Genomic DNA, 14455 nt, shown 5'->3' with positions numbered 1-14455 from the left:
AATACTTGTTTCTGACGCAATCGTTAGAGCATCTCCAATGTTGTTACCACCATTGGAATCTTTAGGAATATTATAGTATTTTTTTTAAATAGTTAAAGATTCTAATTAAATTAGTATGTCCATAGGTGTTATCCAATTTGGAATCCTTAAGAATAAAAATTTAATAAATTTTAAAACATGTGAAATTAAAATATATATTTTTGCATGATTAACTATCATTAAGAAAAAAAATTAAAACATGTCAAATTTAAATATTTATTTTTGGATGATTAACTTTCATTAAGAAAAAAAACATGTAAAAATAAGATATTTATTTTTGCATGAGTAACTATCATTAAGAAGAAGAAAAAACTTAAAACATGTTAAATTTAAATATTTATTTATTACATGATTTAATATATAAAAATACAATAATTATTAATTTTCATCACCAAATTTGTTCCAAATATTTTTAATTAAATCATTGTTCAATTGGTAATGTGTTTCCGTCTCGCGAACCTGAACCCGAATGGCATGCATTTCATTAATGCTCGGAGGGATGTCTGTACTTGTGCTATATTGACTGAACCACACAGTTTAAGGAGATGAATTGTGTTGTCAACCCTCGATTACAAGTACCAAAAGTTAAAAGATAAGAGTAATTTTGATTGAAAGAGAAGCAAGTTGTTTAGAGATCAAGGCCGACATTACAAGTACCAAACGATAACTAAGGAAAGAGATTACATGTTCATACGAGAAAGAAAGCTAAGGAAACAAAGGAAAGAAGATACATAGGTAAAACAACAAAACAGCTTCACTTATAGAAGTGAAACATAACACTCTGTGACTTCTTTCACACCGGTGACTGGGAAAACAACACATCACTCCGTGACTAAGAAAACAACAAATCACTCTAACCTGTGACTTCGTTCACATCCGTGATTGAAAAGACAGACCTTGTACTACCTGCAACAACAAAAAAAAAAATATAAGTTAGCAAAAGTCTCAGTTTACTACCTTAAAACAACATTAAACTAACTACTCAAAACAACAGTACTACCTTAAACTAGTCTACTAAACATCATAACATCTCAGACATAAGTTTCAGTTTTAAAGATGTTTCCATCTCAGATAGTGGATCAGTTTTGGCAAGTAAACGCTCAAGCACTTTGCGTTTAGATATCTTGTCTTTCATTTCCATAATGCCGTGAATCTTCTCCAACTCCTCTTCTCTACCACTTTTCTTTCTCTTAATAGAAGCTTTAGCAGCCTTGACACCAATAGGTCTAGCCTCTCCAGCTCCCACTGCCTCTTCTCCATCAACCTCCAACGCTTGTTTGTGCTTGTCCTTCACATTGTCCTTAGCGAGAAAGGTGGAGCACCATTTCTTGTCATGCCTCAGCTCCCTCCACGCATGTTCAAGGGTGAACTTGATGGAGTAGTCATTGTAGAAGATATCGAGGGCAGCTTTCATCACATCATCATCATCATTTTGCCCACTTCTCTGCTCCCTCAGGGCCGCTTCAAAGCTCCCAACAAACTTGCAGACTAGCAGAGCAACACAGTAGTTAATACAAATAACAGAATCAAAGCACATTTGGACAACATTTGTATAAGCTCAACAGACTCAGAGAACATAAGAGAAGAAGATTACTCCACTCTATAACCCGATTCGATTGAAAGCCTAATCGTTTTCAGACCCTTACTACAAACGAAAATATCCCCCAATCGATTGAAACCCTTATCGTTTTGAAACCTTGATTAGAAAGAAAATAATCCCCAAATCGATTCAAACACAAATCGTTTTCAAACCCTAACTTCTCTCGAAAAATTCTATAAATCGATTGAAAACCCAAATCCTAACCCTAATTTGCGAGGAAAACAACATGAAACCTAGCGTAAATCAATAAATCAACAAGAGGACCCTTCGATTGCGTCGAGAACCCTTCGATTATCCTCTTTACCATCGAGAATCCTTCGATTAATGTTCTTCACCTTCGAGAGCAAAATCGCCTTGTCGCCTCCTCTAAATTTTTTTTTCGCGTGTTGAGAGTAAATGAGACGTCGTCGCGAAACCCATCACTCGACGCACCCTTAGCTTATTTTCCGTTAATACTATTATTATATTACTAAAAGCTAGGGATTAGCTACTAAGGATTCTATATAAACCGCGGTTGCGGATGGTCTTATAGGTGATAGAAGAAATTTTTTATTCTTAATCGTGATATATGACGAAAAGTGTTATTGCTAATGTAGGGATTGGTTGAATTAAAGTTCAAATCCTTTAATCAATAGATAAATTTAATATTTTAAAAAAAAACTCAATTCCATGATAAAATCTCTACATTTAAAAAGAAGTAATAATGCATTCGTTCCAAAAAATTTTTTATTCTATTGGTGGGCACTGGGCAATAGCCATTTTCAATGGCAAACAGAACCCCTGTTCTAATTGGTGGGCACTGGGCGCCGGCCGCCTAGGCGCTACGCGTCATTTTTCCGCCCCGATTTATGCCAAATCGGTTTAAAAAATCGGATATTCGATTTTTTTCGCCTAGACCGCCTAAATGATCACCTAGCCGCCTAAATGACCGCCTAGCCGCCTAGGCGGCCGATTTTTAGAACAGGGGTTCTGTTGAACCCACCTGAAAATCCAGGTTGGTCTTATTATCAAGAACAATGCGTTGAAATTGATGAAAAAGATTTGTGTCTTTTTATCAAGAACTTCGTCACCCCACCTGAAAATCCAGGTTGGTCTTATGCCTTTTTCATTACTGTCATCATTGCAATTGATCGGAATCTTTAATAGATATTCAAGTACTCTGGATAAAATCCATAATTGCAATCAAGATCTCCAAACTAAACTTTTTTTGCTGGATTTTCTCAGAAGCTTTCAAGTTAAAGGGCACCCAACTATCCATTAATCATCTCATTTTTTCACAGATAATGATTAAAGAATAAGATTTGTCTTCTTTTTCATTTTTGGACAATGCCTTAATGTTTCAAGTTATAGAACTAATATTCTTCTAGGAAAAAAAATTATTTTCCTCTCCACCATTGCCCACAAGGCATTGATTCTCTCTCTCTCTCTCTCTCTCTCTCTCTCTCCTCTCTCTCTCTCTCTCTCTCTCTCTCTCTCTCTCTCTCTCTCTCTCTCTCTCTCTCTCATGAGTTGTTACCGCTTGCTCTCTGCTCTGGCTCTGTTTTATTATTCCTTATGTTTCCCAAAATATTTATTTATTTAGGTACATCTTCTTTGTTTGGACATGTAAATCTTTTTTTTATACCCTCATTTTTTCACAAACGCATCTTCTATTTTTTTCCTTCTGTTCCCTTTCTAGTAGTTTTGGCTAGCTGTTGTACACACTGAGCATCCAATAGTTAATGATTCAGATTCACCTCTTTTCTTTTATTCAACATTTCGACATCATCCCTTTAATTTGGTTATAAATACACATTGCCTTCTCATATATTTATCATCAGTTGTCGTTTGTATTTTGAAACTTGAAGAAAACAAAAATTACAAAACTTTAGTGTGCTTCGATACCGTTCAAAACGATGAGTTATTCTCATCAAAGCATGGGTTCTGGTTTGTTTTCTCCCTTTTTGATTGTTCATGTTATATGTTTTCTTGAAACTCTTTAGTGATGCTTGTTGCGATCAAGTTTCTCTCTAAGATAATTTTCATAGACTTGAGATTAGTTTGATTATATAAAGAAATAAAATATCTGCTTGAAATTGGATAGTGACTCTGTATTTGGTAAAATCTTTAAAGGTAGCAGAAATGCAAGGGGATATGAATTTGGAAGGACTTATGTTGTGAGGCCTAAAGGAAAGCATCAAGCCACTCTAGTATGGCTTCATGGTCTTGGAGACAATGGCTCTAGGTATCACTCTTCACATGATCAACTTCTTAAGGCTTAAACTTTTTAACCAAAAAGAAAAGACTTAAACTCATGCTTGAAGCTTTTCCTTGTTGTCTTAAGTATTAATGTGTCTTGGAAAAAGCTTCAGCTTTTGGGTGTATTTAAATGGAATTTTTTTTTTCTTCTGAAGTTTAATTTTGGCATGTTCTCTAATACCAGTTTATATGTGCTTCTTCTTCTTTTTAACTATTTTTTCTTCACGAAAATTTATTTGTAAATAAATGTTGTGGCGCCGCAAAGAACTAATAGATTTTTCATTGTACGTTCCTTCTCAAATATCTTATCTAATTGGAGGAATATTAAGTTTATATGTTCACTGAAGTTTATAATAAATATAGGTTCTATATACCTTATTTGAGGTCTCTGGGTGGACCACTAGCTAACTTATTTCACGTTTGTAATAGATATAGATTGTTTATACCATACTGTACGTTTCTATATTCTCTTGCTGGCAAAATAATAACAAGACAATTTGCTCGTTTCATATGAAAAAATAACATTCCATAATTTTTGTATTAATCTAAGCAAAAATTCATTGAAAAGCCAAGCGTTTTTCACCATGTCTCTGTTTTGTCTACAGCTCTTCTCAGCTCATGGAAAGCTTGCATCTTCCAAATGTAAGAATCCGTTAACATATATGTGATGAATACCAAAATCACTTTGAGGTCATTTTGCACTGAAGTTTCTGAAAGGAGTTTTACGTCATTCACAGATAAAATGGATTTGCCCGACTGCTCCTACGCGTCCTGTTTCAAGTCTTGGTGGATTTACCTGCACTGCATGTAATATTTATTGGCTTTCTTCTAGACTTATTTCGCTTGGAATCTTCACTAAACATTCTTAGGTCTCTAAAAGCCATACAAGAACTGGAAAATGAATAAATAGCTGTATATTAATCAGGCTTTGATGTTGGAGAAATTTCTGAAGACGGTCATGATGTTATGGAAGGTTTAGATGCATCAGCTTCACATATTGCTAACCTTTTGTGCTCTGAACCGGCTGATGGTAAGCAAGAGACGTACCTAATTTTAGATAATAATATGCATTACATTGGTTTCAAGCTAATCTTTAAATTGTTATTTTTCATAGTTAAAGTGGGGATAGGAGGTTTTAGCATGGGAGCAGCAATATCTCTCTACTCTGCCACTTGCTATGCTCTTGGACGTTATGGCACTGGCCACAGTTACCCTATAAACCTACGAGCTGTTGTAGGACTCAGCGGCTGGCTTCCCGGTTGGAAGTAATATTCTTCAACCTACTTCTTTTATCTTAAATTCTTAATGCTACATAGTTCTTTTTCACATACTGATAGACGCCCAAACTTAACTTTGTAGGAGCATAAGGAACAAAATAGAATGTTCGTATGAAGCTGCAAGGCGTGCTTCATCGTTACCAATCATACTTACACATGGAATGGGTATGTGTTAAAAGTCTTTTCGTAATCTCTCTCTCTCTCTCTCTCTATATATATATATAATATAATATATCTATATATATAAATATTTTGATTTGATTAATGACCATTCAAAACTGATCTTTACTGATTGTTTTCTATCCTAGCCGATGATGTGGTTCCTTATAGGTTTGGAGAGAAATCTGCGCAGTCTCTTGGCATGGCTGGATTTCGGCAAACCGTGTTTAAGCCATACCAAGGGTGATTAAACTTCACATAATTTAGAGTTGCAAAATAAATTTGATGTTACCATTTGTTTGAACATACTTAGAGTTTTGGGTATATGCCAATGTGCAGACTTGGTCACTATACTGTTCCTAAAGAAATGGATGAGGTCGTTCATTGGCTCACAACGAGGCTGGGGCTCGAGGGCTCACGCTAAACAATACAGACTGTGGTGCATCTAGCTATATATGGCAGAGGCGGACCTACATAGAAGAATGGGGTTGCAATTGACACGTTGAAAATAAAATTTTAATTTGTAAGCCTACTTTTGTATTGGATATTGGCTTAGTTGGTCAATTTCTTGTTTTGATGACGACCTATGTAAATCTACCACGTCATGATGGGAATCACATTCATGAATATTGATTTATTACTTAATGCGTTATGTAATAAGCGACGAAGTTCGAAACTCGAGAGATGTGCCATTGTTGAATATTGATAGGTATCTTGTTTTGATGACGACCTATGTAAATCTGCCATGTCGTGGTAAAAATGAGCTACGGATAATCCGTAGATACGTGGCGACTCACGTACACGGAATTCATTTATTAACCTTTGTTATGCAACATGCGTTGTTTCTTTGCTTAAAGCGACGACCGGAAAAAAGATTTGTGTATTGGATATGATCGATACATTAAAATGCGCCTCTCTGATAAAAAATGTCAATGAAAAAAGAATTAAGATCTTCCTATTGCCAGACATCTTTGACCAAGCAGCGTTAGGGTACTACGTCCTAAAACTACTCATATTCACAAAATTTGTAGCCATATCAATCGTCAACTTGTTTTCTACGTGTCAGAGAAATGCATAGATTCAGGATTTTACTATAATAGTAATTTTGAGTTGTATAAATATCACTTTAGTGCATATCAATCAGTTAAAGTATTCTACAAAATTACAATCTTAACTACTAAAGATATTTACAGATCCAAAAAGAAGATGTCTTCGAGCCAAGAATTAAGCTACAAGGCCGGAGAAGCCACCGGTCAAGTCCAGGTACATACAACACAAAAAGACATTTTTCGAAGAATATTGTGTATTCCCACACAGACTCTAGAATCTTGTCGGCTGTTCATCAAAAATGGAAAAGTAATAAGATATCAAGATCACAGTGGTCGTATTATGCATTTTCGGTATTATTTCTGTTAACTTACCAAAAAAAAACTTTTTAAGAAATCTTCAAAACTATGACCAAATATATTTAAAACCCCAGACTGTGGTTTTATTTGCATATGCTTTGGAACAGACCTCAACATCGTTTTTGTTTGTGCACCACCTCAACATACATTTTATATTATCAATATTATTTTAAATTTGTCCAATCGGTCAATTCTAGTTTCTGTATCAGGTTTTAAGTGAATATAATTCATTTTAAATTACAGCTGAAGAAGGAAGAGTACTTGGACAAAGTATCACACTCAATGAATAAGAATGCTGATCATCACACTCAGTTGCAGTCACACTTGGAACATGATCAGAACAATCCGTCCCTAATTTCTCAGGCCTCTAATGTCATCCAACAGGTCTATTCTTCTTCTTCTTCTTTTTTTTTCATTATTATTGATGAATGTACGAATAGACATATGGCATTTGTTGGAATAAGCTCGAAGATAAATGAAGAAGCATGAAGACTTGCGATACAAGTAATCCTAATCTAGTTGAGATTTGAGATAAAAATAAATATGTTTTAGGAGTTATCTATAACATAAGTTAGTTAGGATTAGGTTTACTTGTTATCTATATAATAGATCCATCGAGTTATGATTGGATCAAGTGTGTGAGATTGAACGAGCTCAAGGTTGTTTGAGTTAGTTTTCCTTGAGATAAATAAGAGAGTTATTCTTATAGTTCAGTTGCATACACAACCAGTTGTTGATCTCTTTGGTTTCAATATTTGGTATCAGAGCTAAGTTGAAACCATGGGGGATCTTACGGTTTCTACATCGAAGCCGAAGGAGACAGGATCGTCATCAATAAAGTGTCTGGTGCTGAATGCTACTAACTATACAGTATGAGCAATCAAGATGAAGATTCTGTTAAAATTACACAAAGTTTGGGATATCATTGAGAGAAAAAATGCAGACGACGAGAAAAATAACATGGCCATGGCCTTGTTAGTACAATCAATACCTGAAACTCTAGTTTTACAAGTCGGGGAGCTGGATACTGCGAAGAAGGTTTGGGATGCTGTTAAAACTAGACACATGGGTGCTGACAGAGTAAAGGAGACTCGACTACAAACGCTTATGGCGGAGTTCGACCGGCTGAAGATGAGGGATAATGAAACTATTGACGAGTTTACAGGCAGGATTTCTGAAATCTCTTCGAAATCTGCTGCACTTGGAGAAGAGATTGAGGAACCAAAGCTCGTTAAGAAGTTTTTAAAGAGTCTTCCACACAAGTAGTATATACACATAGTCGCGGATTTGGAGCAAGTATTAGATCTTAAAACAACTGGTTTTGAGTACATAATTGGATGACTTAAGGCGTATGAGGAATGCATTAATGCAGAAGAAGAGACTTTGGAAGAACAGAGCAAAATAATGTATTCAAGTTCAGATCAGCAGTACGGTCGTAGCCCCAATGGAGAAAATCGAGGAAACAGTACCGACGGCAGAGGCCGTGGTTGTGGAGGAAGGTTCAATAACAGAGGAGGAAGAGGTTGTGGACGGTACGTCTATCAAGTTCGAGACACAGCAAACATTACATGTTATCGGTGCGACAAATTGGGACACTACGCAAGTGACTGTCCCGACCGTTTGCTCAAACTACAAATAGCACAAGATACTAAAGAAGAAGATACTGCTCTGGCTGACGAGTTGATGTTGAATGAAGTAGTGTTTCTCAACGAGGAAAGGGTGAAACCTGAAGTTTTTAGGGAAAACTTAAACAACAACGTGTGGTACTTGGACAATGGGGCTAGCAACCACATGACGGGAAATCGATCATACTTTACCACACTTGATGAGACTATAACATGAAAAGTTAAGTTTGGTGATGACAGTCGCATTGACATAAAAGGGAAAGGCTCTATTAGCTTTGTTCTCAAGAATGGAGAAAGGAAGACGATGTCAAATGTATACTTTATACCAGCGCTGAGGAGCAATATCATAAGTCTAGGACAGGCTACTGAGACAGGATGTGAGATACGGATGAAGGAGGATGTCTTAGAGCTGTACGATCGAGACAGCAAGCTACTAATACACTCCAGTAGAGGAAGAAATCGTCTGTGTAAAGTTGCACTTGATGCTGAGAGTCCTTCATGCTTACAGATTATTACGTCTGATGTCTCGAGCAAGTGGCACGCGAGACTTGGACCCATTAATTTTGAGAACATGCGTCAAATGGTTGATAAAGAGTTAGTTACAGGAATACCGAAGATTATGGTGATGAAGAAAACCTGCTTATCCTGTCTACTTGGCAAGCAACCAAGACGGTCCTTTCCTGCTGCAACTACATACCGAGCGTCGAAGAAACTCGAACTCATACATGGTGACCTATGTGGTCCAATTACACCACCGACGATTGGGAGAAACAGATACGTGTTTGTATTGATTGATGACTACTCTCGTTACATGTGGACGATTCTTATGAAGGAGAAGAGTGAAGCCTTTGCAAAATTAAGAAGTTTAAGGCATCTGTTGAACAAGAAGCTGCAGTCTCAATCAAAACATTCCGTACCGACAGGGGTGGTGAGTTTACATCCAGAGAATTCAACTTGTTCTGCGAAGAGAGTGGTATCCAGAGGCATCTAACTGCGCCATACTCCCCCCAGTGATATCTTGTGAATTTACATGTTTTTTAACTTCTTATTCTTGCATGGTTTGGTCATTTAGAGCATCATTTAGGCACATTTAGGTTGCATATCATTGCATTTGTACATATCAGGTGTTGGAGAGCACCATGGATGAGTTAGAGGACCATTGGTGGGTTTTTTAGTGCAATTGGAGTCCAAAAGAAATGTTAAAAGTGATCATTGGGCGAGCACCTTACCGGAGCGACCAGCTGGGAGCGACACCGTCAAGTCGCTCTGATCTCCCTATCAGAGCGACCTTACTAGAGTGACAGGGAAGAGTCGCTCGCGTATTGATCACCCGGAGACAACGAATCCGGAGCGACCTCTCGCAGCGACACAGCGAGGTCGCTCCCGAATCCGGAGAGTGAAAGATGAACACGGATGAAAGCCTTAAAGATCTTTTCTGAAGCTCACAATTTGTGGAGACACTGGAAATTGAGTTAGATTTCCAATGGAAGTGGTTTCAAGTCATTTGGAGCTGTATTGGATAAGTTATAATCGATTTACTACAGGTGTATCAACCCTTGCCGGGGACCACTGGAAAGTTGATGGGATTAACCAACTTCCCACTTTCTTCCACCCACCTTTCCTTTGCACGATTTTTCCTACTTTTATGTATAATATCTGCTTTCTTTTTATCAGAAGAGTGGGCAAGAAACATCATTATCCAACTTTGTAATAATTTAACTTGTCAAAACTCTCTCTCTTTGAAATATCATTGTTCTTAGTGTTCTTGAGCTGTTCTTCAATTGTTCATCATCTGTTCTTGAGTTTTAATTTCGTTTTGCTTGTTTAAATCCTTGTTTATCTTTATTCTCTGTTGTATCCACTTGAATATGCTTCAATCTATTATGAGATTAAGTGTTTTCATGGAGATTAGTGAGTAGTTTCCTTAAGAATTCATGGGTTAGGGAGATTAGAGTAACTTAGTGAAGATCTATGGTGTTATTGTATTAGATCCTTGTATGAACTTGCTTGTTGAGTATTCTTAATGCTTGTTTAGTCTTGATCACTCTAAACCTGATTTCTAAACACTTCTCATCAGACATGATTAGATGAAGTGTTTGAATCAACTCAACTAAGCTCTAGTGAGATTAGCCAAGGACACTTGATGTTAAAATTGCTAGATAGTTATTGAACTTGAACTTAAAGATTGCTTGATTGAATTAAGCCAAAGACATTTGATGTTTAATGATTTCTAAGCAAATGGGCATTTACCTAGACATAGGACTTGTCTAGAATTGTGTTTAGACTTAAGAGATTACTTTGATTGAAAGCTTGTCACCTAGATTGGATCTTAGTTACTTGAAATCAATTCCCTTAGCCCATGGATTCACTTGTTTATATTTCTAGGATATTAGTTTGTTACAAATCATCTATCTTCTTGTTTGCTTAGATTAGGAAGGTTTGTGTATTCTTGGTGTTATAAGTCTCTAGTTCTCTGTGGATTCGATCCTAAAATGCTACAATGACATACCATTCGATTGTGGTATTGTTGGCACATTAGGTTAATTGGTGTGTGCTTAAACGCGTAATCAATTTGGCGCCATTGCCGGGGAACTAAGTAGATTTGTCATTAAGATTTCAAACTTTCTTGAGATTAAGCTTTATTTTCGTATGCTTTGTTTTGCTTTTGTATAGCTACTGACCTTTTATTCTAGATTTTCTCTTTTGTAGTGATGGCTTCAAGCTACTTTGAGAAGCCACAAGAAGAGGAAGACACATTTGAAGATCACATTGAAGATGAGCCCTATGTGTTTGTGGAGCCACCACCCTTTGATATACGCATACTCACACCAGACCAAAGGGATGAGTTGCATCGGCTTCAGAGAATGAAAGAGAATCGGGACAAGACAAAGAGAAACCTAGCACAACTTATCCGGATACACCTCATTAGGGATCGAGCAGAGTTTGAAGAAAGGGAGGTTACCCAGTATGAGTTAGATGCTGCTTGTGTCCTTAACGAGGTAATGTATTGGGCTCCACCACTCCAACTGGAAGGTATAGAAATTTCCACTTTAAAACTTCAACTCGAGGAAATATGCTTGCCTTGTGGTGAGAATAATATCTCTTGTCTTAATTCTCTTGTGCTCATGAATGAATGTCTTGATCTGATATGTGAAACTAAGAAACTAGATGAGTTGAGAATAGAAAAGCTTGTTAGAGATCATATTGAAGTTTGTTTTGACAAGAGCTATCTATGTGCTTCATTTGATCTTGAATCTGAGTTTTTCATTCTTGATGAACCTAGACCTCTTCTTGAACTTCCTGATTTAGGGGATGAACTTGATGTGGATAAGCTCTTGCTTGAGATAGAAAACCCCCATGCTGAAAACTATCATGAGAATGTGAACATTGTGTATTATTTGATTGATGGAGATAGAGTTGACTACTTTGTTAAAACCTCATTTGAACATGTAGTTGATTTTGTGTTTCCACCTAATGCTTTTGATTCTCATGATCATCTGAACCTCAAGGAGCATTTCATAACTCATGTCATATCTTTAGTGAAGCTCTTTGAGGAAAAATATGTCTATTTTCTATGGACAGTAGTGTGCTCCTTTGCATACTTGGTTCCTTGTTCTTGAAGGAGAGGGACCAAAGGTGCATTGGCTCAACCTTTTGATACTTATGATTAGCAAGCACACAAAGTCAAGCTAGAGACTTAAAACAAGCTCACTTGGGAGGAAATCTCAAGAGTATCCTTTGTATATATGTGTGAATGTTTTTAATAAATTGTGTGAACCATCCTTGTTTGTGTGTTTGTTTGTGTGAATTGTGTGTCATTTCAGTTTGGAAGGTGTTCAGGAAAAGGAAAGGATTCAAAAGAGGCTAGGAAAGAAACACAAGTGCTATGGAGACATGCTCATAGCGACATATCCATAGTGACATGCTCAAGTCGCTACAGTCACAAGGTAAGTACTCTAATCCGGTTTAAAATCTCTCCACATCTCTAGTAATTTTTATTTTACTTATCATGTAAACCACTCCAAATTCAAAGTCACACAAGAGACTGTGTGATTCGAGTGTGGTGGGGGTACTATAAAAACTGATCATTTTGCTTGGTTTTATTTGGATGATTTGCATTTGACATATCTAGCACTTTGCATCTGTGTGGATTTTAATGATTTGCATTTTGGATTTTCTTGTGATAAAAAAAAAAAAAAAAAAAAAAAAAATTTAAAAAGAGTTGTGAGTTTTGAATTATGCATAGGGAGCCATGATTGAAATTGCCATGAAAAGAACATATCTACAAGCATCTCTTGAGCCTTGAAAACTCTTTTTGAAACATGTTGCTCATATGATATTGACATTGTTCTTGAAACCAATTACAAACTGAACTTGAGCATAATGAATTTAATCTCTCTTGCATATGGGCACTTGCATACTTGATCATGGATTTCATACACATTTGGGTTATCTTATTCCATGTCTTATCCTTTGATTAACCCAAATAGCACTCCCCTACCCTTGAACCCTTGCCATTCTTTGAAACCAATATCGATTTGTTGAGTGAGGTCTCTTATTGATAGCTTGTCATGTGCAAAATCTTGAGAGTATTGGGAGCGACATATGTTTGTTCTCATCTATTGCTAGCATAAGATCCTCATTTGAACTAGCATCTAGGATGGTGAGTGAATTTGTGTGTTTTTAAATTGTTATATCTTGGGTTTGAGAGAAGAGAAAAAGATCAAAGATTGTCAATAAGAAAAGAAAACCAATAGGAACCAAGAAAATAAAAGAAGAAAAACTCTTAAGTGTGTCAATTAGAATTCCCCAAAGTAAAAAAAAAAAAAAAAAAAATGAATGAAAGATCATAATGGGGAAATAAAAAGAGTGTCAAGTTCTTAGTTGGTTGATCATGTAAAAAAAAAAAAAGAGTTCACTTGGTGAGAAATGTGAGTGAAGTGTATATACTTGGGTTTTGAAATATAAAAGATGGGTAGAATTTGTAATCACTTAGGAAGAAGAGTAGAATGATGAGAATGAGCTATGTATGCATGAATTGCTCCTAGTCTTAGATAAATTTTGCATAATGATCATGCTCCTTGTTCTTGAGTGATTGCCACCATTAAAAAGATTGTAATTGAACCTTTCTTTTTATTCATAAAAGACCATTAATCTACCAAGCCAAGTGATTGAGATCATGTGCCCATTTGTGAGAATCCACCTTGTGTGTGTGTGAATGAATGTGAGAATTGGTTGAAGTTACTTGTTGATTGATGAGCATTGCACTTTGTATAAAGAAATAAAAAGAGGTTGATAGGCATTGAGAAGCTAGACTGATAAAAGAATGACCAATGATTGTTTGCTATGATCATTTGGAATGTTGTAGAAGAGCTAGGATGTGTGTCTTTTGGCTATGAGCTCCCTTTTTCAAACTTCTTCCTTCTTAGGACTTGAAAGTTTACTTGAGGACAAGTAAAGGACTAGTGTGGGGGAGTTGATATCTTGTGAATTTACATGTTTTTTAACTTCTTATTCTTGCATGGTTTGGTCATTTAGAGCATCATTTAGGCACATTTAGGTTGCATATCATTGCATTTGTACATATCAGGTGTTGGAGAGCACCATGGATGAGTTAGAGGACCATTGGTGGGTTTTTTTAGTGCAATTGGAGTCCAAAAGAAATGTTAAAAGTGATCATTGGGCGAGCACCTTACCGGAGCGACCAGCTGGGAGCGACACCGTCAAGTCGCTCTGATCTCCCTATCAGAGCGACCTTACTAGAGTGACAGGGAAGAGTCGCTCGCGTATTGATCACCCGGAGACAACGAATCCGGAGCGACCTCTCGCAGCGACACAGTGAGGTCGCTCCCGAATCCGGAGAGTGAAAGATGAACACGGATGAAAGCCTTAAAGATCTTTTCTGAAGCTCAAAATTTGTGGAGACACTGGAAATTGAGTTAGCTTTCCAATGGAAGTGGTTTCAAGTCATTTGGAGCTGTATCGGATAAGTTATAATCGATTTACTACAGGTGTATCAACCCTTGCCGGGGACCACTGGAAAGTTGATGGGATTAACCAACTTCCCACTTTCTTCCACCCACCTTTCCTTTGCACGATTTTTCCTACTTT

At 36.7% G+C, this 14455-nt stretch overlaps 2 protein-coding genes across 4 annotated transcripts; one reads left to right on the top strand and one right to left on the bottom strand.

The window, feature by feature from the left end:
• Nucleotides 1-1060: 1060 nt before the first annotated feature.
• Nucleotides 1061-1576, bottom strand: LOC111203896 (glutathione S-transferase T2-like). Its single transcript, XM_022698027.2, has one exon. The coding sequence runs from the start codon at nucleotides 1574-1576 to the stop codon at nucleotides 1061-1063; it is 516 nt and encodes a 171-aa protein (XP_022553748.2).
• A 1075-nt stretch (nucleotides 1577-2651) lies between these two features.
• Nucleotides 2652-6036, top strand: LOC106413996 (acyl-protein thioesterase 2-like). 3 transcript variants are annotated; one of them, XM_022700252.2, is made up of 9 exons: nucleotides 2652-2726; nucleotides 3752-3863; nucleotides 4483-4519; nucleotides 4615-4684; nucleotides 4803-4907; nucleotides 4992-5142; nucleotides 5237-5319; nucleotides 5463-5556; nucleotides 5653-6036. In XM_022700252.2, the coding sequence occupies exons 3-9, from the start codon at nucleotides 4496-4498 to the stop codon at nucleotides 5735-5737; spliced, it is 612 nt and encodes a 203-aa protein (XP_022555973.2). In that variant the 5' UTR covers nucleotides 2652-2726; nucleotides 3752-3863; nucleotides 4483-4495; the 3' UTR covers nucleotides 5738-6036. The 3 variants fall into 3 exon arrangements, with proteins under 3 accessions (XP_022555973.2, XP_022555972.2, XP_013710170.3); XM_022700251.2 differs by lacking the exon at nucleotides 2652-2726 and adding an exon at nucleotides 3080-3221; XM_013854716.3 differs by lacking the exon at nucleotides 2652-2726 and adding an exon at nucleotides 3252-3565.
• Nucleotides 6037-14455: the final 8419 nt, after the last annotated feature.

Source organism: Brassica napus, chromosome C3, assembly GCF_020379485.1.
Source record: "Brassica napus cultivar Da-Ae chromosome C3, Da-Ae, whole genome shotgun sequence".
NCBI classification, from domain to species: domain Eukaryota; kingdom Viridiplantae; phylum Streptophyta; class Magnoliopsida; order Brassicales; family Brassicaceae; genus Brassica; species Brassica napus.
The sequence above is the reverse complement of the archived record's forward strand: the minus strand, read 5'-3'. Positions and strand labels throughout refer to the sequence as shown.

Coding starts and splice junctions, on each gene's coding strand:
- LOC111203896 (XM_022698027.2), bottom strand. CDS start 1,576: ATGTGCTTTGATTCTGTTATTTGTATTAACTACTGTGTTGCTCTGCTA.
- LOC106413996 (XM_013854716.3), top strand. CDS start 3,535: ATGAGTTATTCTCATCAAAGCATGGGTTCTG. Junction 4,908..4,991: donor GTGCTCTGAACCGGCTGATG/GTAAGCAAGAGA, acceptor TATTTTTCATAG/TTAAAGTGGGGATAGGAGGT. Junction 5,557..5,652: donor GTGTTTAAGCCATACCAAGG/GTGATTAAACTT, acceptor GCCAATGTGCAG/ACTTGGTCACTATACTGTTC.